Source organism: Dipodomys ordii, unplaced genomic scaffold, assembly GCF_000151885.1.
Source record: "Dipodomys ordii isolate 6190 unplaced genomic scaffold, Dord_2.0 Scaffold35, whole genome shotgun sequence".
NCBI classification, from domain to species: Eukaryota; Metazoa; Chordata; class Mammalia; order Rodentia; family Heteromyidae; genus Dipodomys; species Dipodomys ordii.
In genome coordinates this window covers 9070855-9098838 of record NW_012267251.1, presented here as the reverse complement: position 1 = coordinate 9098838, position 27984 = coordinate 9070855, and the positions used below count along the sequence as shown (strand labels likewise).

Here is a 27984-nt window from a genome sequence, read left to right as displayed (position 1 = left end):
AAATTGCTAAAGTGTGCATGAAGAGAGGTGGCACATCCCTCGTGCCCACTCAGCCCCTAGGTTCTCTGGCCCTAGACTGGACCATGTAGCGACAGAATGTGTGAGGGGAGGGCCCGCCAGGCAGGCAATATAATAACAGCCTTGTCCGAGGACTGTGGCTTACATAACTCAATTCTGCCCAGCATCATCCTGGCAACAGGCCTGGGCAGAGAAGACTGGAGGAACACAGGTAGCAGCTGCCAGAAAAGCTGGGAAGCTACTGGCAAGTACAAGTGGCCAGGGAAGAAGCAGGAGGAAAGTTTGGGAAATGTGGGCAAGCCCTATCCTTTGATCATACCTCCCCCTTTCCCTTCATTCCCTCCCTCCCCCCTCCCCCTTCCCCCCTCCCTGCCATGCCTGGCAGGTGCTTTAGGAAGGTCTGGCCCAACATTTTCAAAACTCCAGGCTTTCTCAATCCACTAGAGGACCACAGGACGCCTCCACCTCCTCTTGCCAGCCTGGGGATTGACTCACAGCTCAGTTCCTGCGAAGGACCTGCCTGGGACTGCGGTTGTGGTGGGTGGGGGGGTAGGGAGTGGGTTGCAGTGGGATGGTATAAAAAGGAAGTGTGGGGCCCAGGGAAGAGGCCCTGTCTAGGCAGCGAGGTCCCGGATCCCACAGGCAATAGAGGGGTGCCAGGCATACGCTGCTCAGCTGCAGCCAGAATGGGCCCAAGGGTGTCTTCAGCAGGTCTCTGGGCTGGCCAAGGCCAACTGGATTTAGCAGGGGCGGGGAGGGGTGGAGGCTGTGAAGGGGCCAGACAGCAGGCCGTGGGGAGGGGAGGGGGAAGTGGGGGAGGAAGAGGCTGGTGTCTTCCTGGCCTGGGGTGGGGGCAGGAAGGATGGATGCAACTGCCTGGAGTTTGACTCTGGATTTCCCTTCAGGCTTTGTGGTCCTGGTGCTGCTCCAATGCTGTGAGTACCCCACCCTCCCCCCCACCCCCAGCTCCACATTCTGACTCCTGGAGTGGGGTGCAGGCTCAGGGCCGTGGAGGAGGAGCTCTTGGCACAAGGGAACACCCTTCCAGTTCCTTCTATGACCCAAATGCTTGGAAAGACTCAGACTTGCTCAACCAAGATGGTGAGCATCTGGGAACTGATCTCACTTCAAAAAACAACCAGCATGCACTGGTGGCTCACGCCTGTCATCCTAGCTACTCAGGAGGCTGAGATCTGAGGATCGCGGTTCAAAGCCAGCCAGGGCAAGGAACGTCTGTGAGACTCTTATCTCCAATGAACCACCAGAAAACCAGAAGTGGTGCTGTGGTTCAAGTGGTAGAGCGCTTCCCTTGAGCTGAAGAGCTGACCGTGCCCAGGCCCAGAGTTCAAGCCCCATGACCGACCAAAAAAAAAAACCACTTGAAAAGGCTCCGGTTCAGTGAAGGCCTTGGCTAGCAGCCCAGGGGACCCCTGGCAGGAGCTGTCCTGATGAGTGATACTACTGCTTTTCCCTGTCACCAAGGGCTTCATTTGCAGCAGGAGGAATTTGAATGAGAGAGAAGGAAGAACTTCCTGTTCCTTCATCACAGATAGTGTGCCCCTCTATTCTGGAGACAGAAGAGCAGCCAGCATCCCTTCTTGAGTCATAGACCCCACTGCAGGGTCAAACTTGAAGGCCAAGGGCATCTTTGACCCTGGCTGTCTTGAGCTAGATCTCTGCCTTTTCACGTAGCCACTGTCTCCGGGAAGTCCTCAGTGCTTGCACGTAGTCCCATTTCCCATTTGTTCATCGGCCTTCCCCTCACCCTGCCACACACAATGCTGGCTACACCTCCACAGCGTGTTCATCCATTACCTGTGAGCTTTTCCAAGCATTTTCAGAATAGGCCTTGTTTGTATCAGACAGGGGCTCTCCAGGGACAGGGAACTGGAGCCAGCGGCCCTCCCTCAAGAAATCTCATTTTGGGGGTTGGAGGTGGGGCTTAGCTGGTAGAGCACTAGCCAATGAGCAAGGTTGTCATGATGCTCACGACTCTGCTCATCACCCCCCACCCCCTTCCTCCCAATACACAACCACACCCCTCCGGTGCTCAGCTAGGTCTCCAGCTGAGGCCTGGCCTGGGTTCCACCCTGATTTCTCCCTCAGGCTCTGCCTACAAGCTGGTTTGCTACTACACCAACTGGTCCCAGTACCGGGAAGGTGACGGGAGCTGCTTCCCGGACGCTATTGACCACCGCCTCTGCACACATATCATCTACAGCTTCGCCAACATAAGCAACGATGAGATTGACATCTGGGAGTGGAACGACGTGACCCTCTACGGCACGCTCAACTCGCTGAAAACCAGGTCAGACCACGGGCTGGCCAGGCCGGGGGGAGAAGGGGAGCAGAGCCGTGGGGCCCATCCCAGGGTGAGGCAGCTCTGCCCACAGGGCCGGGGAGGGCCGCATGGGAGGCCTTGGGGGAAGCTGAGCAGTGTTGGAGTGCTGAGAACAGACTGTAGGAGGCGCTGTGGAGCGCCCTGGGCAAGGGGGGCTGTGGCCCTGCTTCGCTCCTCTCTGGCTCCCCCCGTGGGGAGGCAGGACAGGCAGCTAAACTCAGAGGACCTGCCAAAACACTGAATCTGGAGATAGGAGGACACCAGAGCCAACCCCAGCCTCGCCACCCAAGCTAGAATTCCCCCATGGCCTCCCTGATGCATATGCATCATTCCACCCCTGACCTCTCCTTCCCCGCCTTCACAGGAACCCCAACCTGAAGACCCTCCTGTCTGTTGGAGGATGGAACTTTGGTTCCCAAAGGTAGGACCCATTCCTGGAGCAGAACAGAGAAACGAGAGGGGGAAACAATGACTCCAGACTGGCCAGACACAGAGGCCTAAATATACATCTGTATATTTGAGAAACCAGTGCCCAGAGAGGGAGAGAAGCTTACTGAGAGTCGCACAGCCTTCAACAATAGATCTCCTGTTGCCTGCCCATGCTCTTGCATCTCTAACCTGAACACGAAGAATTTCCAGAGTTGATGTGACAGAGCCAGAGGGAGAAGGGGGGAAACATGGGGTGTGGGGGGATGCCTTGGGGAGGGGGAGTTGGAGCAAGGTCTTGGAAGGAGAGTGATCATGCCATCGTAGGTCCTGCCTGCTCAGTGCTTACCCTGTCCCACCATTCACCCAGGCAATCCTCCCAGCAGCCCTGCTTTGGGGCTCCAAGGCACCTGGGACTTCTTGTATATGGAGTCTGGAGCTATCTCAGCCAGGCCTGTGGGAGCTGGATGACTCAGAGCCCCTGCTCCCCAGGGCCAGGAAACCCCTCCGCTAGGGCAGGGCTCCTGCATCTTGATGCTGAACACACTCAGGGTAATTTCTGTCCCAGATTTTCCAGGATAGCCTCCAGCTTCCGGAGACGCAGGACATTCATCAAGTCCGTGCCCAGGTTTCTGAGGACGCATGGCTTTGATGGGCTGGACCTGGCCTGGCTCTACCCCAAACTGAAAGACAAGAGGCATTTTACCACCCTGATCAAGGTGCTGGGCAATTCAAGAGGAGGCAGGGAGGAGGGTGGGCAGGTGTCAGGGTTATGGGTGAGTTAGAAGCTGTGTGTGTGTGTGTGTGTGTGTATGTGTGTGTGCGTGTGTGTGTACACTGGGGCTTGAACTCGGGGCCTAGGTTCTGTCCCTACATTTTTTTGCTCCAACTTGGTGCTCTACCATTTAAGCCACAGCTCCACTTCTGGCTTTTTGCTGGTTAGTTGGAGATAAGAGTCTTTCAGATTTCTCTGCCCAGGCTAGCTTCAAACCATGATCCTCAAATCTCAGTCCCTGGAGTAGCTAGGATTACAGGCATGAACCTCTAGCACCCAGCTTTAGAAGTTGTCTAAGGACAGGCAAAGAGTATCCTCAGCCTCATGACCCTAAATCATACAGGACAAGGAGGGCTCCTGCTAACCACAGTGGGAGGGGGGGGGATCCAAGAGACAGAAAGCCATGACTGTGCAGGTGCCCAACCCCACTTCCCACTTGGAGGAGCACCCATTGTCCCCTGTTCAGTCCCACACTGGTCCCCCTGCTACCCGCATGCACTGTGTTCAGGGGCACTGGGCTGGATGTGGGGCCGGCCCAGGCATCACCCGGTGCCCAGGGGCAGTGTGGACACTCAATCTCTTTCACTTGGATTTCATGCACCAGGCAGAACAAAGCGCGGAGAGGTGTTGGAAAACAACCTCATCAACCAACCTTCCAATGGCCTCTTCAGGCCAGGGAGCCTTTGAGTGCTGATGGGTGGGCATGGGGCTTGAGATGGGATTGGCCCAAACCATATTCTAATAAAATCATGGAGGAATCTTAGGCAGCCCTAGGCAGAATGAGGTCAGAGAAAAACAGGAAAGCTCAGAGACCTCGGCCTCTCTGCGAATCTCTCCCACGTCGCTGGGGGCTCTTCTATTCACCTGCCTTTCTCTTGCCCAGGAAATGAAGGCAGAGTTCACAAAGGAAGTCCAGCCGGGAACAGAGCAGCTCTTGCTCAGTGCCGCATTGTCTGCAGGCAAAGTCGTCATCGACAGCAGCTATGACGTAGCCCAGATCGCTCAGTGAGTCCCCTGCCCGGGCACCCCCCCTCCCCGTGCCTCTGAGTGTACCCCCTCCTTCCTCCACCTTACCCTAGCATCCCATGAAGACTCAGGAGACTAGATTTCCAAAGCCTCACCGTGTGAACTTGGCCAAGTCACACCCTCGGCCAGCCCACTGTCTCGATTTCCCCATCTGTCAAGTGGGGAGCCCTGTCCTTTTTTTTCACTTGGGGAGCTGTTGACCGGTTAAGAAAGTTTCTATGAATGTATTTTGGACAGGGAAGTAGAAGCTATAGACACATAGCAGCTAATACCGGAGATTCTTTCCACAATGGGCTGAGTGCTAGGCCCCGGAGAGGCACCCCAGCAGCAAGAATCGCTTTCTCCACCAGGATGCGGGAGAGTCCTCAGAGACTCCCACCCCACAGGCAGCCGCTTCTCCTTAGGTGTATGAGTTCGTGCTGCCAATAGCCACGCGGGGTCTCTCCCAAGCACACAGGCAGACCCAATGACATTTACCTTGTGTTGATGATATTCTTTGGAGGCTCGGTACTTAAACAGATTACATGGGTGCAGGGAGGTGGCTTGGACATTTACCCCCAATTTCTGAAGCTCACTAGGTGCTGTCCATTTGTCCCCAATCCTCCCCCCCCCCAGCCTTTGGTCCTGGCACCTGCCCTGAGAGTATGACTGCCCATGCCATTTTAAATCTGCCTTCACCAGCATGCGGGGTGGGGAGGGCTGGGGAGAGGTGGAGCCCAGCTTCCACACATGAGCTCAGGCCTCACACCGCAGCCCTTCGTGCCTCGAGGATGCTCCTGGGACCCAGAGCCCCATCCCATTGTAGCTCAAGGGAGCTGCACTGGACAGCGAGCATTGGACAACCGGCCTGTGGGTTCCTGGCCTGTCTGTCAGCTGTCTGTTTGCTCTATTCACATCCTGCTGAGGGCCTTGGATGTGAGGCCAAGGGCTTTTCTAATTTCCCGTCCCACCTCCATCCCCTCCCCCCAGGCACTTGGATTTCATGAGCATATTGGCCTACGATTTCCATGGAGCCTGGCGTCAGACCACAGGGCATCACAGCCCGCTGTTCCGGGGCCAGATGGATGCCAGTCCTGACAGATTCAGCAATGTTGTGGGTACCTGGAAGATGGAAATGGGGTAGGGGTGGGGAAGAGGACCACAAAACCCTGCCTCCATGTCAGGCATTGGTGGTTCATGCATGTAATCCTAGCTACTCAGGTGGCTGAGATCTGAGGATCACAGTTCAAAGCCAGCCCAGGCAGGAAAGTCCACATGACTCTTACCTTCAGTTAACCATCAAAAAAAAAAAAAAAAAGCTAGACGTGGAGCTGTGGGTCAAGTGGTAGAGTGTTAAACTTCGAGCACAAAAGCTCAGGGACAGTGTCCAAGCACTGAGTTCAAGCCCCAGGACAGTCCTGCAGGCAGGGGCCAGGAGTTCCATTTCCTAGATGAGGAAATGGAGGTCCTGAGTCTGCATTCTCCCTGGCTCAGGGAATGTGGCCTATGGGGAGAAGCCAGGGAAAGCAGCAGGGGCAGAAAGGAGAGCGGCTGGGGGCTGGGAGGTGGGAGTCTAGCCTCCATCTGACATTTGCTGGCTGAGCCTCCTGAGCCAATCACTGGATTTCTGCATCTGTCACCCAAGAATCCCTTCCTGTGTCCAAAGGGGCTTTTCAAGAATGAAACTTAAAAATCAGTTTTAAGCTGGCGTCTGGTTCCCAGAGGAGCCCAGGATCCCAGGTGCATGGTGTAACTGCACCCACCTGTCCAGGGAGCAAGGTCCACGGGGAAGATCACCTCCCCATTTAAGCACCACCTGCTCTGCTAACTGCTCCTCCTCCTTCCTGTTCCCCCCCAACATAGGACTTTGCTGTGGGGTACTTGTTGAGGCTGGGGGCCCCGGCCAACAAGCTGGTGATGGGTATCCCCACCTTCGGGAAGAGCTTCACCCTGGCTTCTTCTGAGACCAGTGTTGGGGCCCCAATCTCGGGGCCAGGAATACCAGGCCGCTTCACCCAGGAGCCAGGGACCCTCGCCTACTATGAGGTTAGTGGAGTGGGGGGAGATGCTAAGATTTCCCCAGCACCATCAGGAGCCCCCAGGGAAGGGGAGCCTCACATCCCATTTCCACCTTTTCTGCTTTGGAAACAAACATATGTTCTATTGGCTTAGAATCCCCAAGGAAGAGGACAGGGGAGGTCATGACTTTTGCTATTAAAAGTCTCCAGCAGGCACAAGCACCACCAAGGTTCCAGAATATTCCTCTAGCCCCAGAGCTGGGATCTTCCTTTCAGTCTAGAAATACGTCGTGGCCAAGAGGCAAAGCCTGTGTTTCAGTCAGCCTCTGCTGCTCCGTGTGACCTGGGTCAGCCTTCAGTGCAAACCCACCATTTCCCATGCCCCTACTTAAGAGGGAGGAGGCAGGCAGGGCTCAATGGCTCATGCCTGTAATCCTAGCTTCTTGGGAAGCTGAGACCAGAAGGATTGGAATTTGCCGGCTCAGGCAAAAAAGTTCATGAGACCCTTCCAACCCCCAGTTCAACCAGTAAAAAGCTGAGCGTAGTGGCATACTCCTGTCATCTTTTATGGGAAGTGTAAATAGGGGGACTGTGGTCTAGGCTGGCTGGTGTCTACACAGCGAGACCCTATTCAAAAAAATAACGTGTGATTAAGGAATAATGAAAAGTAACAAAAAGTATGGCCCAAGTGGTGGAATACCTGCCTCACAAACACAGGTCCAGAGTTCAAAACCAGAACTACCAGAAAGAAAGTTTGTTTTGGAGAAGGTAATCAGATGCCTTAAGTCCTTGGGGCTACAGTAGCTGAACTCAGGGACCTTTGCATCTGCTTTCCACAAGTTTGCATGAAGCCTGCAGATCCTAGTGGAGGGCTTCATACTAAAGCAAGTGAAGGAGATTTGGGGAATGGCCTCTCCTGGTGGCCTGCCAAGTCCCCCTATGATCCCTGCTCTGTTCTCTGCTCAGGTCTGTGACTTCCTCCGCAGAGCAACAGTTCACAGAATCCTCGGTCAGCAGGTCCCCTACGCCACGAAAGGCAACCAGTGGGTGGGGTACGATGACACGGAGAGCATCAAGAGCAAGGTGGGCTTCCCCCAGGCCACGGCCAGCACCAAGTGGGGGCGGGGGGGAGGCCCGGCTGCCAGCAGCCAGATTCCATCCCAGGCTCCAAGGGCTGTGCTGGGTACTGGGTCTCCAGGGTCAGCAAGGGGGCCACAGCCCATTCCCCTACACACACCCTGCCCCAGAGAACCCAGTTGTACCCCCTGACTGTCCCCACCAGGTGCAGTACCTGAAAAATAGGCAGCTGGCGGGCGCCATGGTGTGGGCCCTGGATTTGGATGATTTCCGGGGCTCCTTCTGTGGCCAGAATCTCCGCTTCCCGCTCACCAACGCCATCAAAGATGCCCTCGCTGCGGCCTAGTTGCTCCTTCTGCAATACAGCGGAGGCCACGGAGGCTCCACATCCTCGGCTCCAGCTGCCCAGCATCCACATCACGTGCCCTGCTATGTCGCCCCAGTTGAGCCTCAGTTTCCCTCCCATGGAAGCCACGCAGACAGCACTGAGCTTGGAGCTCAGCCCCGATGGTCAGGGAGGTAGCACGGGTCTGTGGGGTGAGCGAGGGCCTCCCACGCCGGTGCAGACACCAGACCGGAGGGGGATGAGAGGGAATGCTCACACTCCAGGTCCGGCCGAGGTGGTTGTTCAGCTCCTTCACCCCCAGTGCTCCGATCAAAGGGCACCATCTGGCAGGCTGTGACACCATGTAGGCCCGCATCCCAGGAGAGGCAGTGGCCATACTAATTATACCCCCTGCAAAGCCCAACTTGAAACCTCCACTTAGGAACATAATCGTGTCTCCCATCTCACTTCCCTTTCCTAATTCCACAGCTGCTCAATAAAGAACCCCAGCTCCACAGCAGGTGCCACGTGCTTCTATTTCGGTGGGCACACTGGACCTCTGGCCTCTTCGCCCCCATCCTCTTACTTTTCTATTTTTTCTTTCTCCTTCCTTCCTTTTCCTTGTGCAGTTTGGGAGACTATTCTTCTTAGGCAAGCTCTTTTTTCCTCTCTACTGGTCCTGGGGCCTGTGTTCAGGGTCTGGGTGCTGTCCCTTAGCTTTTTTTTTTTTTCTCTGAAGCTTAGTGTTCTATCACTTGAGCCATGGCTCCATTTCTAACAGTCTCCTAGTTAATTGGGAATAAGAGCCTCACTGCCTGAGCTGGCTTTGAACTGGATCCTCAGATTTCAGCCTCCTGAGTAGCTAGAATTACAGGCATAAGCCATGAGCGCCTAGCTTCTAGACAAGCTGTTGAGCCACACTTTTGCCTTTTTGCTTTTAATTTTTCAAGTAGGGTCTCTGCTAACTTTGCCTGGGCTAGCCTCAGACAGCAATTCTCCTACCTCCCCCACCCCAACCCCCTGAGTGGCTAGGATTATAGGTGTGACGCAGTATACCCAGCTCCCCTACCTTTCCTAGATTCTCCTCTCTGAGGCTTAGGAGCCCTGAACTTGCAGAGCCAAGGCCACCATGACCTCTGCTGGGCCCCCCAGGGAACCCGGGCAGGAGCAGCATCTCAGATTCACCTGCCTTGAGCATCTCCTAAGCCTGAAAGTCTTCTAGAAGTTGGTGGGTGCTGACTACAGGGTTGGATCAGAGACCACTGAACCCCAGGTCCCCTAGTACTGAAGGGAAAGATGGCCTCCTCTAGGATGGCCTTCTAGACTACCAATCCTCCCAGTGACCCCCGGGCGCCCACTGCATGCTGGGCTGGAGCTGTAGGCTGCCCACTGCTGACCTTGTCCCAGGCCCCTGCTTGTGCTTGCTCATCCCTCAACCCATGCAGAGGTCAAAGCAGCTCTGCTCCAGCAGCCTGGGCCTGAGCGGTGGGAGCCGGGGGACAGATGGGAGAGGGTCAGCTCAGAAGGTTCCCAGCCTGAGAGGTGGAGATACACCCCCCACCCCCATGCCCACGCCTGCTGCTGAGACTTGCCAGCCCAGACACAGATTCCAAAGCTAAGGAGAACTAACCTCTAGATTCCCCCCGGGTTGGGTGGATCTGTGACTTGGGACAATCATGAACTGGTTTGAGGGGTGGTGAAGCAAATGCCAACCTGCTGCCCTGAAATCCGAACCCACTGGAGCTGGGCAAATGCAGCATATGCCAAGGTCACAACTCCTTGCTGAAGTCAAGGAACCTGGCCAGAGCCTTCAGGGGGGACCTGGTATGTTATTGCTGCTGACTGGGCCTAGTATTTCCTAGCTCTGCCCACCACCTGCCCCACCACACAGGGGCTCTGAAAGCCAGAGCTGTGAGCCCCCACGGGAAGCCAGCCCCCTCCCACAGCCCCCCTTCTCTCCAGCTTGGGACGGGCTCTCTGGGCTGACTCAGGGTCCTGCCGAGTTAGTCACATTTGCTTATAGCTGCAGAGTCAGAGGCCAAGGATCATGTCTCTAGGGCCTGATCAGCAGGACACCGAGTCACCTGGCAAAGGACAGGGGCACCCGGGGAGGGCTGGACTCTCACCTGTCACTTCCCACTGCAGGATGTTGGGAACCATAAATAAGTTATGTTTGCTTATTTTATTTGTATATGTGGTACCGGCCTCAAACCTGCTAGGCAGGTAATCTTACCATTAAGCCAAATCCCCAACATTTCTGCTTTAATGATTTCTGTGACAGGGTCCCAAGCCAGGCTTGGATTGTGATCTTTCCATTTATACTTCCCAGGTAGCTTGGATGATGGGTGTGTGACACTATGCCTGGTTTACTGATTGAGATGGAGTCTTTTTTACTTTTTTTTTTTTTTTACCAGGGCTGGCTTCAAACAGCTATTCTCCCAATCTCTTCTTCCTGAGTAGCAAGGATTATAGCTGTGAGTCACAGAGTGTGGAAACATTGTTTATTTTTAAATTGTAGGATACACTACATACTAAGGAGTCCATAAAATGTGTTTGCTATTTTGGATGGAGGGCAGAAAATAAAACCTTGCTGATCCCCTGAAGCCGGTCCCTCACCAAGTGGCCTCACGGAGTGGCCCTTTGCGCCTTGCTCTTTGGGGGCTGCCATGCGTGGACGCACCTTGGAGTGGCCTGGGTTGGGGGTTGCTGTGTTTTGCTGCTTCTGTTCAGCCACACCGATCGTAGCTGACATTTGTCATTTGCGTCCCACATTGTGCTCCAACGTCACATAGGCGCACGGCAGGTGTCTAGCTCCTTCCCCACACATGTAGCGGCACCTCCGCAAGTATTGTCTTCCATCTTCCAGGGACCGCCTAGAGCGCCTCCAGGGATGAGGACGCGGTGACAGTCAGGTCACAGCTCCATGTCCCGCGTTCCAGTCATCGTTCCGATCCACACGTACAATGCAGAGTTGATCATGTCCCCTGCTCCCTGGAATTTAAATGATTACCTATCTAAGCATTCTCTCAATTTGTTCTTGGCAGTACTTGTATTTGAACTCAGGGCTACCTGCTTGCTAAGCAGGTAAGAGCCATGCCTCCGGTACTTTTTTCTTTTTTTTTGGTCAGTTTGGGGCTTGAACTCTGGGCCTGGGCGCTGTCCCTCAGCTCTTTCAGTTCAAGGCAAGCGCTCTACCACTTGAGCCACTGCTCTGAGTGGTTTATTGGAGATAAGAGTCTTGCAGACTTTCCTGCCCGGGCTGGCTTTGAACCATGATCGATCTCAGCCTCCTGAGTAGTTAGGATGACAGGCGTGAGCCACAGGCGCCCGGCACCTCCAGTACTTTTTTCCTCTGGCTATTTATTGTTATTATTATTTTATCGTAATGGTGATGTACAGAGGGGTTACAGTTACATAAGTCAGGTAATGAATACATTTCTTTATGAACAGTGTCACCTCTTCTCTCATTGTCCCCCAGTTTTTTCCCTCCTGACTTCCCTCCTCCAACAAGTTGAGTAGTTCGTTTTCAGCATAGTGCTTCGTGAGCATTGCTGAGTTACTGTTTTGGTGCCGGTAGTGAGGCTAACCCCAGGGCCTTGCCCTCTGGCTTGCCTTTCGCTCGAGGCTGGCACTCGACCACTTGAACCATACTTCCACTCCCAGCTCTGGTTGTGTTTGAGATGGAGTCTTGCTTTCTGCCCTGGCTATCCTGGACTGTGCACTCCTGTTTCTGATTCCCACACCGCCGAGATGGAAGACACACATTGCCATGCCTAGTTGATACAGGATCTAGAAAACTTTCCTTTGCCTAGGCTAACCTCAAACTGCAATCCTCCGATTTGCAGCCTTTTGAGGAGATAGGGTTACATTTGTAAGCTACTGGTGCCCAGCCTAGTCCCTGTCCCATTGACTCATTCCTGAATGAATGAATCAGTGGCCAGGAACTTGGCCATCCTCCCATCCTTCCCCACACTGGGACAATCTGAGCCCAGGTCTGTGGCAGGTTATGAAGAAAAGAAGCTGGGCATTTCGGAGTGCTGCCTTCCAGGTGAGGCCAAGGGGCACTGCCTTCATAAATGGGTTAGTGCCATGAGCACTGGAGTGGGTTGTGGTCTCGGCAGTGGGTCCCTAATGAAAAGCTGTTCAGCAAGTTTCCTTTGGGTCTTGCTGTCGGTGTTAGGACACAGCACAAAGCTCCTCGCTGGATGTGGGCGCTGTGCTCCTGGACTACCCAGTCTCTAGAACCATAAGCAAATCAAGCTTTACTGTTTGTGATTCACCCAAGCTATGGTGTTCTGTCCCCACCTCAGGTACCCCAGTTCCTTCGCTAGGGTCCTCAACCTCACACAGCATAGTGAGAGTCCCCAGGGGGACCAGGGCTGAGTAGATCCTAAAGACAAAGCAGAGAGTGTCTAAAGGGACGTCTGGATCAGGCCATCTGAGCCCCAGGCCCCCCAGTCTGAGTAGCCCCAGGCCTTGCGAAGGCCAGACTCATAGAGCTGACCCATGTCCTTCTCCAAGTGGCAGCTGTCTCTGGGGCCCCGACCCCTGGCACAGGTCCTGGGCATGTCCCAGTCACCCATCTGTGCCCTCCCCCATCCGGGCACCAGCACCCTGGCCGTGAGGGCCAATCGGGGTGCTGGCGAGGAGCAAGCTCTTCAAGGGGCCTTTCCTCCCCCAGAGCTATTCCTGGCCTGGGCACCTCCCCACCCTGTCCCCCTGCCTGACCTGACCCCACAGCTGGGAATGGTTTGTTGGGGGTGGGGCTACCTCTGACTATATAAGCTGGGACCTAGGTGTCCCAGGCACCCTGGAGGCCCAGACCCTCCACTGCTGACCCCCATCCACTCCAGCCTGACCCCCAGCCAGCCCGGAAATGACAGGAAAAGCCGCCTCCGAGGCCCCTGTCTCTGGCCCACAGGAGACAGCGCCTGAGCCTGCCAAGGTGCCTGCCACAGAGCCTCCCGGAGACACAGCAGCCTCTGGGGAGCAGCAGCATCCGGAGCCTGGGGCCTCTGCCGCCCCCGAGGCCCCGGCCACCCCCGCGGCCACTAAGCCTGCACCTCCAAGCGAAGGTGACCAGAGGCAGGGCAGACGGAGGGGGGAGGGAGGCAGGCATGCGGGGAGTGACTCTTGGCCATGAACTTCTGTATCTCACGTTGGCTTCTCCCCAGATGTCCCCAGCGCCCCCCTGCAGCTGACCGTGGAGGATGTGAGCCCCAACTCTGTGACTGTGAGCTGGGAGCCCCCTGAGAAACTGGGGCGGCTGGGGATCCAGGGCTATGTGCTGGAGTTCTGCAGAGAGGGAGGTGAGCACTTGGCTCAGCCCTTCACACGCCCAGCCACAGTGGGCTAAGAGGGGAGCAGGGGATGGGTCCGGCCCCCACAGATGGGGCACCCCAGAGATGCAGAGGGAGCTATGCAGGCCACCTCCTGACGTCCAGTAACCCCAAGAATCCCACTGGTCCTCAAGCTCCTGAGAGCCTCTGGGTATCAGAAAGGCGGGGGACCCTGGGCATGCTCTGATGGGGAGGGAAGGAAGGGGGTACGGGGTACTGACGGACTGAGCTTGGTAGGGTAATGCAAAAAGCGCATAGCAGAGGACCGGGGGGAGTGCACGTAATAGGAGACAGTGAAGAGAAATAGGGAAGGGCGTGGGGGCCTGGCCCCATTTCTGCTGCTACTGTCCTCTTCCGTGACAGTCAGGCATGCTCTCTGCCTCAGGTCCTACCTTGCTGTGTGACTTCATAAACGTGTCCAGTCCCCTCTGGGCTTCAGCAATCCCTTCTCTGCCCACCATTCCAGCACTCAAACATCGGGTTATCCTTTATGTCATGAGACACTAAGAAGTCAGGGAAGAGGAGCCAGGGGGTATCAAGGCCTGAGAGCCAGGCAGACTTCTGAAGATCAGCACGGAGGAGCAGGGGGCCCTGGCCGTCACAGCCCACAGCTCACGTGCTCTCCACTCCCCTCAGCCTCCGAGTGGGTGCCAGTGAACGCCCGGCCCCTGATGGTGACCCAGCAGACTGTGCGGAACCTGCCTCTTGGGGACAAGTTCTTGCTGCGGGTGACGGCAGTGAGCTCTGCAGGGGCCGGGCCGCCGGCCGTGCTGAACAAGCCCGTCCACATCCAAGAGATTATCGGTAAATCCTCCCCTCAGCCCCACGCGCTGGAGAAGCAGCAGGATAGGTGCAGGACCGGCGAGCCGCATGCCTGGCCTTCAGAAAGGGTCACATTCCTTGGCAGCACAGAGCCTCTGGAGACCAGACGCCTCTCGCAGAGGGTCCAAAGCTATCTGCAGCCAGAGACAGGAGCTCGGCTTCCCTGCTCACCTGGCCCACGGTCCCCACGCTAAGAGGCCATCTGCCCTTCCTTCCCTTGTCTAGTCTTCATCCCTCCAGCTGCCCTGGGAGCTCACCTGTGCCCATTTGCTGGGGCCTGAGTTCAAATACTCCCAAAGGTTCTGGAAGAGAGAGGCGGCCAGCTGGCCAGCTCTGTGCCATCACCCCGGTAGGAAGAAGAAGAGGGCCTATAAAGGGCCCATGAAGGCGTTTCCATCCCCAAAGGCCGGCACCTTAGAGGAGACCTGGGTGCTGACCCTATTGCTAATATTTCTATTTGCAGGGTGCATTAGTCTCTGTCTTACCCTCGCTCCCCTCCCGATGCCGATCAGGTTTCAGTCTGTTAATGGCTGTGAGTCATTGGGTCTGATCTCAGGTCTCTGGGGACAAGGCAGGGCCCCTGGGTGAAGAGAGACACAAGCTAGCAGGTGGTCTGGGGCCTTCTCCATCTTCCTGTTTGTTCCCACACTAGGGAATCAGATGGTGGAAGGTGATTGCCATGTCCCACAGTTCTGAGCTAGGTACCCAGAAGGAGAGAGTATATGGTCCCTGGAGGGTCAAATGTGGAGTCCTGAGAGTCCTGAGGCTTTAGAACCTCATGTCTTGGTGGGGATGAGCAGATCCCCACGGTCCCAGGGACACCCTTGAGGTCACTTCATCTTTCAATGATGGTCCCAGACTCTGAAGTGTACCAGGTCTTTCCCTACCACCTAGGCTGCAGGATGTGGGTGTGGGTTCCGGAGGTTTGCAAAACCCCAGCCCAACCTAAAACTACAGTACGACAGGATGGACTCCAGCTGCCTGGGTAAAGCCCAGACCTTGTCCCCAGAGCCCCAGAGAGCCCAGTGCTGGAGGAGCCAGCCATCCTCAACACCCACTTCACCATTAAAATTCCTCTGGCAGAAGAGTAGGGGATTTCCTGGAGAGAAAGGGTGTGTGTTGCGGGGGGGGGGGAGAAGACTGTGAATAAGTGGGGGAACAGCCAGACTCTTGGGCAGGGCAGGGCAGGGCAGGGCAGGGGCCCATCCAGGATCCTCAGCTGTCCCCTCCTGGGCCACCTGGAGCTGCCAGCCATTCCTGACCCCCTGCAGCTGCCCCTGGAGCATTCCATGCCTGATGCTCCCCCTGCCAAGTGCCTGCTCAGCTAATCCTTGGAGACACAGTGTTCCTTCTCACTGACTCCCCCTTCTCCTCCACCCTGTGTGCCGATGACCAACCGCTGCCACCTGTTCGCCACTGAGAAGGCTCCATCCCGGCCCTGGCACTCTCCCCTCCCCCAGGGACAGGGGTGACTGCCATTTTTGTTGGACTGTCCAGTGACACCTGATTAGGTGATGGTCAGGAAGATGGTTCCCACCACCTCAGGTGGCTGAGGCGGGACTTCAAGAAGGACTTGCCATCTGTGAAACTGGCAGAGGAATAGGGGCACACCTGCTCTGGCCTTGATTAGGCAGGCCAACGCAGGCGTGGGCCAGCAGGTTTCAGAGATTCTCTGAAAGTCCTGTGCTGGGGGGAGGGGGAGAAGGGGGGATGGATTAAGCTGGAAGCCTCATGGCTTCCCTGGGCTCTGTCAGGCTGACAGGTGCAGCACCTGCCTCCCTCCAGGGGGAGCCAGAGAGCCAGCAGGCCCATCTGGAGCTTGAGAATGCCTGGGTTGCAGGACAAATCCCAGCCTGGCAGGGTTGAGGTGCCAAGGGAGTGCCCGAGATGCCTACCGGTTCACACCACGGAGGTCCTGACCTCCCCGGAACCTCTCGCCTCTCAGCTCCCCAGGGGCCTTAAAGGATTTGGGGCCCTCGATCACAGCACTGAGAGCCTGAGCCTGACCCAGTGCACCCGGGGGCCCTCCTGCCGGCTCTGCAGCCCTCACCTGCCTCAGAAGCCCCCACCCCGCCGTCCCACCGCCGTGCTAAGCCTCCGCTCTTGCTTTCTTTCATGCAGAACACCCCAAGATCCGTGTCCCCCGCCACCTTCGTCAGACCTACATCCGCCATGTGGGAGAGGCAATCAATCTGCAAATCCCCTTCCAGGTGGGCTTGCCCGTGTGGAACACCAAGCCCTGCCAGTCAGAGGGGCGCCAGGAGAGCCCCAGAAATCGCCACGGGGACCCTGACTGGGACCACTTAAATGGGCTCGCCCCCCACACCCCCTTCATCATGCTGTAAGCTGTGGACAGGCAGGTTGCCCCGGAAGGACATGGCTCTGGGCAGCACATGTAGCTCCAGCCCAGCTGATACCCCTGGGTGTTGGGGGGCAGGAAATGGGGTGCTGGCACCTGCTGCTGTACCCACCCCAACACTCCCTCCCTCAGGGGAAACCCAAGCCTCAGGCCTCCTGGACCCACAACGGCAGTGCTCTGGACAGCCAGCGGGTGAATGTGCGCAGCGGGGACCAGGACTCCATCCTCTTCATCCGCTCTGCCCAGCGCTCCGACTCTGGTCGCTACGAACTCACCGTGCGGCTGGAAGGCCTGGAGGCCAAGGCGGCCATTGACATCCTGGTGATTGGTACGGGGCCCAGGGGAGACATGGCTGCCTCACCAGGAACTAGCTGACAGGATTGGGATGGGGCTGAGGGAGCATGGCAGGGGTCAGCTTAGTGTGGGCACTGTGCTCCACGCATGCCTCCCTCTCCACTCTGGTCCTGCAGAGAAGCCCGGACCCCCCAGCAGCATCAAGGTCCTAGATGTCTGGGGCTGCAACGCGAACCTCGAGTGGACACCTCCGCAGGACACAGGCAACACGGAGCTTCTGGGCTACACAGTGCAGAAGGCGGACAAGAAGTCAGGGGTGAGGCGGGCTGGGGGCTGGGAAGAAGTGGCCGGAGAGGCTGCGAAGGCCTGTCCCACCACCAAGCTCAGGACTGTGTGGACCTGGGCAAGACTCTTGATTGTTCATGCCTCAGTTTCCCTCTGAAGTCTGCAGGGAGACCTTTTGAGCTCTGGCGCTGTTTCTGGGGTTTTAAACTCAGGTCGTCAAGCGTGCTCTGCTTACTTGAGCCATGCCTCCTATTCAGCATTCTGCAGGCGGCTGAGCACCTGCATTTCCAAGGGGCATCTGGGTGGTATTGAGGTCACACATCTGGGTGTCACTGAGGGCACACATCTGGGTGTCACTGAGGGCACACATCTGGGTGTCACTGAGGGCACACATCTGGGTGTCACTGAGGGCACACATCTTCCAGCTGCACTTGGAGCTTGAAGCTCTAGGACCCTTAGGACCAGAGAGCTCTCCTGAGTGACCCAGGAGCTCCTCCTCACTTCCAAGCTCCTTGCTTGGATGGTTCCAGCCTAGCTGGGGTTGGATGAGGCCATACCAGGAGCCCCTGGGGGGAAGCGGGGAGGGTGAGGATGGAGGAGAGTGGAGGGTGATGGGCCAGGATCCCCACAGCAATGGTTCACCGTGCTGGAGCGCTACCACCCCACCAGCTGCACCATCTCTGACCTCATCATGGGCAACTCCTACTCCTTCCGGGTCTTCTCAGAAAACCTGTGCGGCCTCAGTGACTCGGCCACCACCACCAAGGAACTGGCTCACATCCAGAAGGCAGGTGGGTCTGGGCTCCATTGGGAAACCAGGCCAGGGATGGAGTATTGGCTGAGTCTCACCTTGACTCCACATCTTCGTCAGTGGGACGACCCTGCTCGGGGCTTTGCCCGGAACATTTGCTGCCCTCCTCCCACGCCACAGTAGTGTGCACGCGCACGCATGCGTACAATCACACTGTGTAAAGTAATGCACGTGGCTGATAGAGTTTAACAGACCCATGCAGATGAGCAGCAGCCCCTGGGAGGCAGTGTGTGTATTCTAAAGATGCACGTGGAGGCAATATCACCCCCATCCTTGACTCTCAGGTGCAGTGTCCCCAGAGACCCAGCCCGAGGGGCAATGCGTTTGCCATAGTCAGACTGGCTAGTGTGCAAGAGCACTAACCTCCCGGCGCAGAAGACAAGACCACATATCTATGGGAGGAGAGATTCGGTATTTACTACTGCCTCCCACCGGTGCCTAGTCCTTGCAGATCAATGTTAAGTTCCAAGTCTTCTCTCTACTATCCTGTAACAGATCTGGGCCCTCCCCTTCCCAGGGTCTCGGAGGTTTCTGGAAGCTGTGCTCTTTAACGCCACAGAATTAGGAAGACATTTTTGTTTTCAAAAACAATAATAATATGCCAGTCAAACAGATGAGACAAACGTCGCAGATGCTGCTCTGGTCTCCACCGGCCACCCCCACCTGGCTCTCTGCTCACCGCCCCACCCACCCCTGCTCCACCCCACTTTCCACTTTTTTGACATTCTTAGTAACCACAACTTGACCATGCCTGTCTTCCTCTACCTATAAACTCAGCTTTCCCCCTGAACCCAGATGGTGCTGCCAAACCTCAAGGGCTTGTTGAACGAGACTTCTCAGAAGCCCCCTCGTTCACTCAGCCTCTGGCTGACCACACCTCCACGCCTGGATACAGCACTCAGCTCTTCTGTAGTGTGCGAGCATCACCCAAGGTGAGGGGCCTTGGGCTGGAGGGGAAGCAGGGGCAGCAGAGTAGACAGACCCCCCTAGTATCCCCCCTAGACCTGAGGATGGCCTGTGGGAGCCAGGTCCCCATCTGCACAGCCCGTTTCCTCCCCCACCCCCGCCCCAACTCACTGTACCTCTTCTGACCGCACTTCCAGCCCAAGATCATCTGGATGAAAAATAAGATGAACATCCAGGGTGACCCCAAGTACCGTGCCCTCTCTGACCAAGGCATCTGCACCTTGGAGATCAGGAGACCCAGTCCCTTTGATTCCGGGGTCTATACCTGCAAAGCCATCAACGTGCTGGGGGAAGCCTCCGTGGATTGCCGGCTGGAGGTCAAAGGTGAGAGACGGAGTCACTCTCCAGGCACACCTCCCCCCCACCCCGCACAGCACCCCCACTTCACCCTCTTGAGAGCTGGACGAGGCATAGCAAAATGTTAAAACTATAAAGCAGCTGCGCGCTGGTGGCTCACGCCTGTAATCCTAGCTACTCAGGAGGCTGAGATCTGAGGATTGAGGTTCAAAGCCAGCCCAGGCAGGAAAATCTGTGAGTCTCTTATCTCCAGTTAACCACCAGAAAACTAGAAGAGGTGCTGTGGCTCAAAGGGGTAGAGTGCTAGCCTTGAGCCAAAGAGCTCAGGGACAGTGCCCAGGCCCCGAGTTCAAGCCCCACTACCACCATGAATAAAAAGTAAAGCAGGAAGGAAGAGGTAGTAAGGATGGCAGTCAACCTGAGCAAATAACTTTCCTGATGAGAAGGTGGCCCACGGGTGCAGCAGAGGGGGCTGACTGTGTCCTGGAACCTTGAACCTTCCTGTTTGCTCCTATCTTCCCCAAGCTCTAATCTGTAGGATCTCTTCCAGCCTCGGCCACACACTGAAGAGCCAGCACAGAAGGAGGCTAGGATGAGGAGACAGTAAGTGTCTGGACCCCCTGCTACTGCTAGGGAAGCGTGGGAGAGGCAGAGACAGGGGTGGGGCAGAATGGGAAGGTGCGAGGCAATGGGACAAATCTGCCCTCACAGACAACTAATGTGCATTCCAGAGTCTCCAAGTGCCCACGCAGGGCTGGGTGATGCGGGCGAGGTCTGGAAGCAATGGCACAGCCAATGGGCACAGAATAGGTTTTAATCCTCGCGCTGAGTGACCATCAGCATGAGCCTGCTTCCTCAGCAGGAAAGTGGGGACATCAGCCCTCCTCCCTTGGCTTGGTGGTTCTGTGGCTCCAGATAAGCCAGGAAGTTTCTAGAACTGTGAAGGACACAGCTCAGCCCTGGGCACTGGGCCTGACGGAGGGTAGCCTAGGAAGGGAAAAGGGACTCCTAGACATTTCTTGTGGCACGTGTCTGAGTTCACGCATGTTCTCACCAGGTCCTGCAGGCCTGAGGATCGATTCTCCTGGCTTAAAGTCAAACCCTACAGATGCCAAGATCTCCATAGCAACGGCTGATGCTAGCAGGCTCCTGGTACCTGCTAGCCTCCCTCTGCCAGAGGCTGGGGTCCAGAATCCCAGGAGTGTGCTTGACAGGCCGCAGGCCAGGCCTTGTGGGTACAAGATGGTCCCCAAAGCACAGGGATTGGAGCACCCTGCAGAGTTGCGTGCTGGGTGAGAAGCACTCAAATAAAGGTGTGTGGTGTTACAGAACGGGGCTCTGTGACAGTGTCGTTGCGAAGGGGGCGTTTGAATGTGCCACCACGGGAAGGGGCTGCTGAGAGGGTCTCAAGCCTGAATCTTGCTCCCGGATTCAGAGTTTACTACCCCAGGTAGCGACAGACAATAGATGTGCCCTCTCTGGGAAGCCTACTTGCTCTGACCACATTCCCCCAACCTCCCCGTCTTCTCCCCCACCCCCTCAGCTGAGGTCGTCTGTTACCCTCTGCCAGCGATGGGGGTAGACGCCAGGGGTCTGCTTGCTATGCGGGTTCACAGTCTTTTATTACTCACATGGGACTCCCTTGAGAGCCAGGGACACCACACTCCGACAGAGGGTACAGGCTGGAATCCGGGCCTGGAGTTGTTATTCACACTCAGGACCTGTCAGTCTAACAGTCCCTCCCTCTCCTGCCTGCCTTCCACATGGGGGCTCCAGGCTTGTCAGGGTATGGGGTGCTCCTAGCCCAGACCCCTACAGGCCTAAGCATAGTCTATAACAGAGCTTCCAGAGCCCTTGAAAACTGAGCTAAATACCAGGGACATTTAGAATATTTCACTTTCGGCTGGCAAGCCTCTTCCCACATTGTCTGGAGTTGATCTCCACTGGCCTGGTCTCACCTGCCACACTCAGCCCAGGAGTAGCCGGTCAGCTCCTCCCCAGGCCTCAGAGGACTCCCAAGGGTTGGGATGACTTGGGCTCTCTCCATTGGACCCAGCAGCAGCAGAGACCATGTCAGCTAGGAGCATCCAGGCCTGTCACCAAGGGCTAGTGGGGCTAGGTGGCCCAGGTGACAATTTGAAAGGCCAAGAAGAAGGACTCAGTGCTGCCCCCTAGTGACTGAGATCAGCACTTCTCATACCTCACTCATTGCCCGGGGCTCAGAAGCCTTGCTGGGAGTTCAAGGGCAGATGTGAGATATGATCTCTGGACTCCTCTTGCTGCCTCTCCCAAGCATCATGCCCAGGCTGTTCAGAGCAAGGTGTGCACCGGCATGGCCAGAGATAGGTGCAGAATCCTTGCTGGTGGGAACTGAAGCTACTTGCTTCCTGACCCTTCGCTGCTCCAGGAGAGAAAGCAAGACCAGGACATCCCTACTCTCCTCCATTCCTTCATCTCAGAAGCAATCCTCATGTTTGATCCCTGGGTTACCAACCCCGACCATGAGTGACTCCCCTGTGGAAACTCACTCATTGGCTCCTCCACAGACAGGCCTCAAGGACCTGCTCACCCTGAGGTGCTGGGCTGCTCTTGAGATGGCCAGGCAGAGGCAGGGGATCCGCACGTTTTGCTCTCGCCTCATCACGGCCTGCCCTCCCAAACCTCCCGCGCACCCCCGAGGTGCAGGGCAGATCGCTCCCTGTGGAGGGGAGCCGGCTCCGTGAGCTCCTCTCAGCATCCTTCCCAGCGCCCACTGCCCACCAGCCAGCTGGGGAAAGGCTCGGGAGGACCCGTGGGCCAGTGGGGACAGGGCTGGGCTGAGCCGCCGGGCGCAGAGGGCAGTCTAGTCATCAGCTTTCTCTTGAGGGAGGTCATCGTCGTCGATGGGAGGTTCGGGCTGGCAGCGGAAATGGTCGTTCCAGATCTTCAGGAAGGTGACCCGGAACTTGTGGATGCGGAAGGCATAGACGATGGGGTTCATGGCCGAGTTGCCGTGCGTGAGGAAGATGGCGATGTAGATGAGGATACTGGGCTTCTGACAGGTGGGGCAGAAGAGGGTAATGCAGTTCAAGATGTGCAGCGGCAGCCAGCTGAGGGCAAAGAGGAAGAGGATGAGGGCCAGCGACTTGGCGATCTTCAGTTCCTTGCCATAGTACTTCTGAGGGTCGCCTGAGGAGGCGGACACCTTCTTGTTGAGCTGCTTGCGGATCAGGTAGAAGACCTCCAGGTAGATGAGAACCATGAGGAGCAGCGGCGGCAGCACCCACACGAAGAAGTTGAAGTAGACCATGTACTCCATGCTGATGACCTTCTCAAACTCACACTTGATCACCGGCTCCCCCGCGCTGCCGTTGGCCACCCAGGCCTGCTCCACCTCACTCAGGTTGTTCCAGCCGAACATAGGGGTCAGGCCCACCAGGAGGGAGAGAATCCAGCAGACAGCGATGGCCACGGCTGCCCTTCGCGGGGTCACCACGGTCTTGTACCTGCAGGGGAAAGAACAGGAAGGTGTGGGGGGGTGCTGCCTTTCATTGCCTTGAAGCCCGCCCACCCCCCAGGGGGAGGGCTCCAAAAGAAGGGCTGCCTCCCCCCCTCCCGCCGCCCCCTTCCCCCCCATCCAGGGCCCATGGAGTATGTGTGGGAGGACAGTCTCCAGACCTAAGGTTACTTAGGGCAGAACTTGTAATGCCCTGGTGCATCTCTCCTCCAGAAGAAGGGAATCTGGAAGAAGAAGGAGGAGGAGGAAGAGGAGGAGGAAGAGGAGGGGAGGAGGAGGAGGAGGAGGAGGAGGAGGAGGAGGAGGAGGAGGAGGAGGGGGAGGAGGAGAAGCAGGAGGAAGAAGGAGAGGAAGGGGAGGAGGGGGAGGGGAGGAGGAGGAGGAGAAGGAGGAGGAGGAGGAGAGGAGGAGGAGGAGGAGGAGAAGGAGGAGAAGGAGGAGAAGGAGGAGGAGAAATAATAAAGGCCTCCTTTAGGACTTTTAAGAAAATAACCAGGGCTGAGGTTGTGACTCCAGTGGTAGAGCCCTTGCCCAGCAACTGCAAGGTACTGAGTTCAAATCACACAGTCTGTCAAAAGAAGAAAGAAAATGAGCAGGATCCAGGTATCGGAGCCTGTAGTCCCAATTACTTGGGAGGCAGAGGAAGGAGGATTTCATTCTGAGGGCTGACGAAAGTATAAAACCCTATCTGATAAACAAAACTAAAACGCCAAAGGGTTTTGGAAGCATGGGAGTGGTAGAGTGCTTATCTAGCAAGGTAAGACCCTGAGTTCAATCCTAGGTATTATCAAAAAAAGAATGAAAAGAAAAGAAAGCCTTAGGTGGGGCAGGCAGGCACTGGCAAGAGGAGGGCTGCCGGGCTGGCAGATGAGGAAATGGCTGAACATGGTCTGCAGATCTATTTGCCCAAGGCCCCACTCGAGCTAGCAGCACTGTCCTGGCTTCTACAATAGCCAGGAGATTAACAAACACCTTTCACCTGACGGCCCCTTCTCCCGGGCCTGCCTGCCCCCTACTTCCTGTCAGCATCTGTCTCCCACCCCTTTCCTGTCCTCCCATCCCCCCTCCAGTCCCTCCAGTGCCCCTCTTCTAAGGGACTGGCCTCAGCAACCCCGAGCTACCTATAGGAATGACTTCCAGAGAGTAAGCTGCTGTTCATAAGCAGCTACTTAGTGCTAGATATGTGCACTCATTCCATGCATGTGTGCACAGGTGCACGAGTGCATTATCAGCAAACATTTATTCAGTGTTTTCTGTGTGTGTGTGTGTGTGTGTGTGTGTGTGTGTGTGTGTGTGTGTGAACTCTGGGACTGTCCCTGTCCCTTAGCTTTTTAGCTCAAGGCTGGTATGCTACCACCTGAGCCACAGCTCCGCTTTCAGCTATTTGCTGGTTAAGTGGAGATGAGGGTCTCAGGGAATTTTTCTGTCTGGGGTGGCTTTGAGCCTCAAGCCTCAGATCTCAACCTTCTGAGTAGTTAGAATTATAAGCATAAGCCACAGGTTCCAGGCATATGCAGTGTGTTCTGTGCCAGGCATTGCTATCTGGACTGGGAATGAATAAAAGATCTCTCTGTAGCCCCTGTGTAGCTCACATGTTCAGTGAAGAGATCAGCAACAGAAAAGCAAGGAAATGAGACAGCCATGCGTCCTGCTAGGACTCTCGAAAGGAACAAGCAGTCTAATACCAAGGGCAAAGCTCCTGAACTTTTTCTTTTTTCCAGTACTGGGTCCTCAACTACTACCACTTGCGCCACACCTTCAGCCCCTCTTTGAACAGGTTATGCTTTTGAGGTAGAAGCTTGCTTTATGCCCAGGCAACCCTGGCCTGTAATCCTCCTGTTTACGCTTCCCCCTGTCATGGAGGCTGGCAGGCACATACTACAGCACCCAGCCATCCTGCTTCCCCTGCAGCAGAGACAACAGGCATGCATCCCCGTGCCCACCCACTGGTCGAGATGGAGTCTCACAACATGTGCTGTGGCTGACCTCCAACTGTGAGCCCCTACTCCACCTCCCAAGTAGCTTGGATTATAGACTTGAGCCACGGTGCCTGGTTCTGCCAACCTTTTTCCCCTCATATATCACAGCATCCACAGAAGGTATAACACATATGGCTGACACAGAACACAAGGCTGCCCTGGGTCCTCCCCCGCTCTGAGAGCTGAGGGTTTTAGTATCTCAGAGACTTCCCACTTCCCATTAAACCCACCCAGACAGCAGCCAGCCTTAATGCCCTCAGCCCACACACTGGCCTTGGCGTGGGTGTCCAGGGCTGGGTCCTGTCCAGCGCTGGGCTGTGAGCTGGCAGAGCAGCTGGACCTTGCCCAGTTGTTATTTTCCAGTGTAGCTTTGGAGAGAGATGGAGTGCTCTCCTGAGCAGTAAACAGCTCCAGGGCCCATGGTGTGCAGTGTATGGGGGGGGGGGGGGGTGCTGGGCCTGAGAATCTGCAGCTTTCTCCTCGATAATGACACCGAAGGTCCCTCCCACCCTGGGCTGCGGCTCCTCTAGACCCCTTTCCTGTCCATCAATCTGGATGGTAGAAGCCAGGTACCCATCCCCTGCCCCATCTAGAAGACAAGAACTAAAGGCTGGGGGCATGGCTCAGCAGCAGAGCACCAGCCTAGCCGACAAGCCCTGGAATAGGCCTTTGGGATTGTAGATACAATCTCTTCATCATTTCTGTGGAGAAACTGAGGTCTGGACACATTCAGAACATGGCCTCTTCCCTGTCTCCTGCTCCTCTCCTGTCCTCAGAAGAATATCCAGGCTGGTGCATCCACTGAAAGCCAGACAACTCAAAGGGGGGACCCAGATCCGCAGTGTGCTAACTCAGTTCCTCCTCCGTCAAAGCTCCAGCTCAGAGGGTGAGGATGGCATGAGGCATGAAGGGGTAAATGCTCTGTAGACACCGCCAACTATCAATCTTCCATACGTAGCCTGAGCCCTCACCGCTCTGGCTCCTATACAAACATCACTTGGAATTACCCAATAGCCCTAGGGACTCAGCTCACACAGCCTGCGCACTGTGCAAACGCCTCGCCGCTACCTCAGAGCATTCTCCTCCTGTCCTCCTCTGCGCCTGCGTCAAAGGAGAAGCACTGGGGGATCATTCTGCGGATCAGCTCTCCCCTGGAGGATCATGGGAACACGTCCTGGAAGCAAAGGGGGCTGAGGCTGCAGCAGGAAGGGCTGGGCGGGGCCAGGTGCTCCATCCCTACCACTGTCAAGCACAGCTTTTGTTTGGATCCCACTGAGGGTTTGCAAAGCCCTTTCCCAGTCATGTCTCAGGTGAACCCTATCCCCACCTCTCACTGCACAAGGAAGCATAGCAGCTCACCCTTGGCACACCTTAGGAAATCCACTTGCTCACATCTCCTGACTCTAAGCCCTAGGAGATCAGGGGCCCTTTGGAATATCCCCCTTGCCTACAAGCTTTTAAATGGGAAGTTCAGGCCAGGTATCCATGGCTCCCACCTGTAATCCTAGCTACGAGGCTGAGATCTAAGGATCATGATTCAAAGCCAACCAGCCAGGGCAGGCAGCTCTGTGAGACTCCCATCTCCAATAAACTAGCAAAAAGCCAGAAGTGAAGCTGCGATTCAAGTGGTAGAACTCTGGCCTTGAAGATTAAAAACTAAGGGACAGTGCTCAGGTCCTGAGCTCAAGCCCCACGACAGGCACAAAATAAATACATAAAACAGGAACCTCTGTTCTCTGCTCGTGGACATTACCACCCAGACATGGAGGGAGACAAGGTAACAGTGACTGCTGCTATACTGATGCCCATCCAGCCTGGACACCGGGGCTCTAGCCCAGGTAGGCCCTTGTCAGGACAAGGGTTGGGCACAGACAGTGTCCTGGATAGGAGAGAGGCCGGAGGCCACTGGGACCTGGAAAGGGGCCTCCTCCTCCCTCCACCCCTCACCCCTCCTGACTGCCCAGAGCCCTGGGGTTAAAGCTTTCCTGGGGCTCCTCCAGGACCAGGCTTCAAGGCCGACCTACAGCACAGGGTATCGGTCTTCATCTGTTTTTCTTGCTATTTTCTCCTTGGTGGGAAAGGCTAGATGCAGGACCGTGGCTGAGGTGGGACAGGCTCTCACAGGAACGCTGCCTTCTGGGACCCCCGGGAAGTACTCACTTCTTCTTAGCGTGGGAAAGGAAGGCAAAAGTACCGATAGAACAGGGGCACAGAAAGTATATTCAATGCCTGGAGAGGTCCCTCCAAAGTCGGTACCCAAGCGCACACTACTCCCAGAAGCTGTGCTAGGTAGGAATAAGGCAGAGAAATGTGCAGCCTCATACAATGGGCTCATGATCACCAACTGCACCTCTACAGACAAGCAGGTAGTACCAGTTAGAAAGATGCAACAGAAGGTTTTATGCCAGACATAGTAGCGCACACCTGTAATCAAACGTGGGAGACCAAGGCCGGTTGGAGGCCAGCATGGACTACATAGAAAAACCCCTGTCTTTTAAAGCCAAAAAGATAAAACTGAAGGAACCAGGGCAGGAACTCCTCCGTGGCGGAGAGAATCCACCACCGAGACATGCTTTTGGGGTGAGATAAACAGGAAGTCCATAGTATGAATTAGTAGGCATCTTCTTACCGATGATGCCACCTGGGAAAGACTTGGTACCTGAAGCGGTAGCATGGCAGAGATGGAATTTTTAAGAGTGAGTTGAGTTCACAGGCCACGCCACACTGGACCGCGCTAGCTCTGTCGCTGGGCGGTGGAGAAGGAAGGACACGTGTTACTGGGAGATCAACATTTTAGGGTGCAGAAGGCAAACTTCCCTCAGCTGGGGAGTTCTGCCCGGGAGCCACCACACCGGTGTGTTCAGTGCTCTCTGAGGGGAGTTAATGGCTGCCAGGAAGCTCAAGGTAAAGTGCCTGAGGCCCTGAGCCCCATACTTAGAATCACAAACACACACCGGGAACCAGCGGCTGAGGCTCTCTCCCTTCCACTCATTAAGCAGATACTCCTTGAACATGTATCTGACCCAGGAACCCGGCTAGGATTTGGTAACACCGGCCAGAACAAGCTTACATGAGAGATCTGCTCTGAGGCAGGCAACAGATTCACAAACAAACCTGCCAGAACCTTCCAGAATGAACTGGAGTATGTCTGGAGTATTCCGGAGCCAGGATCGCCAGTGATGGCCAGGGCGGGAGACCAGTGCTGACCGCCAGCTGGCTGGGCGGGCACAGCCCCGGGGCGGGGCCTCACAGGCGTTACACAGAAGGTATGGATGACGCTGAGCCTGGCAGATCTGAGAAACAGAGCAAGATCGCGGCGGAGGAACTGAAGCAGCGGGGCATGAGAGGCTG

General features: G+C 56.1%; 3 protein-coding genes across 4 annotated transcripts in view; 2 read left to right on the top strand and 1 right to left on the bottom strand.

Moving 5' to 3' along the window:
- Positions 1-639: 639 nt before the first annotated feature.
- Chi3l1 (chitinase 3-like 1 (cartilage glycoprotein-39)) lies at positions 640-8500 on the top strand. Its single transcript, XM_013017535.1, has 10 exons — positions 640-729; positions 924-953; positions 2125-2326; positions 2724-2780; positions 3354-3504; positions 4444-4565; positions 5556-5679; positions 6429-6611; positions 7550-7666; positions 7866-8500. The coding sequence occupies exons 1-10, from the start codon at positions 705-707 to the stop codon at positions 8004-8006; spliced, it is 1152 nt and encodes a 383-aa protein (XP_012872989.1). The 5' UTR covers positions 640-704; the 3' UTR covers positions 8007-8500.
- A 4311-nt stretch (positions 8501-12811) lies between these two features.
- On the top strand, positions 12812-20477 carry Mybph (myosin binding protein H). Of its 2 annotated transcripts, none has more exons than XM_013017358.1 (11): positions 12812-13060; positions 13160-13294; positions 13961-14128; positions 16268-16356; positions 16638-16833; positions 16976-17115; positions 17716-17875; positions 18691-18827; positions 18999-19185; positions 19709-19761; positions 20216-20477. In XM_013017358.1, the coding sequence occupies exons 1-10, from the start codon at positions 12862-12864 to the stop codon at positions 19723-19725; spliced, it is 1428 nt and encodes a 475-aa protein (XP_012872812.1). In that variant the 5' UTR covers positions 12812-12861; the 3' UTR covers positions 19726-19761; positions 20216-20477. The 2 variants fall into 2 exon arrangements, with proteins under 2 accessions (XP_012872812.1, XP_012872811.1); XM_013017357.1 differs by having other exon boundaries at positions 18673-18827.
- Positions 20478-20781: 304 nt separating this feature from the next.
- The window catches only part of Adora1 (adenosine A1 receptor), a 33413-nt gene continuing 26210 nt past the window's right edge, over positions 20782-27984 (bottom strand). The window contains exon 2 of the mRNA XM_013017364.1: positions 20782-22643. Within this exon, the coding sequence (XP_012872818.1) occupies positions 22001-22643 (643 nt within the window). The 3' untranslated portion in view covers positions 20782-22000. The remainder of the gene's footprint in view (positions 22644-27984) is intronic.

Coding starts and splice junctions, on each gene's coding strand:
- Chi3l1 (XM_013017535.1), top strand. CDS start 705: ATGGGCCCAAGGGTGTCTTCAGCAG. Junction 2,327..2,723: donor CTCAACTCGCTGAAAACCAG/GTCAGACCACGG, acceptor CCGCCTTCACAG/GAACCCCAACCTGAAGACCC. Junction 3,505..4,443: donor ATTTTACCACCCTGATCAAG/GTGCTGGGCAAT, acceptor TCTCTTGCCCAG/GAAATGAAGGCAGAGTTCAC.
- Mybph (XM_013017357.1), top strand. CDS start 12,862: ATGACAGGAAAAGCCGCCTCCGAGGCCCCTGTCTCTGGCCCACAGGAG. Junction 14,129..16,267: donor CCACATCCAAGAGATTATCG/GTAAATCCTCCC, acceptor TCTTTCATGCAG/AACACCCCAAGATCCGTGTC. Junction 17,116..17,715: donor AGGCGGACAAGAAGTCAGGG/GTGAGGCGGGCT, acceptor GGATCCCCACAG/CAATGGTTCACCGTGCTGGA.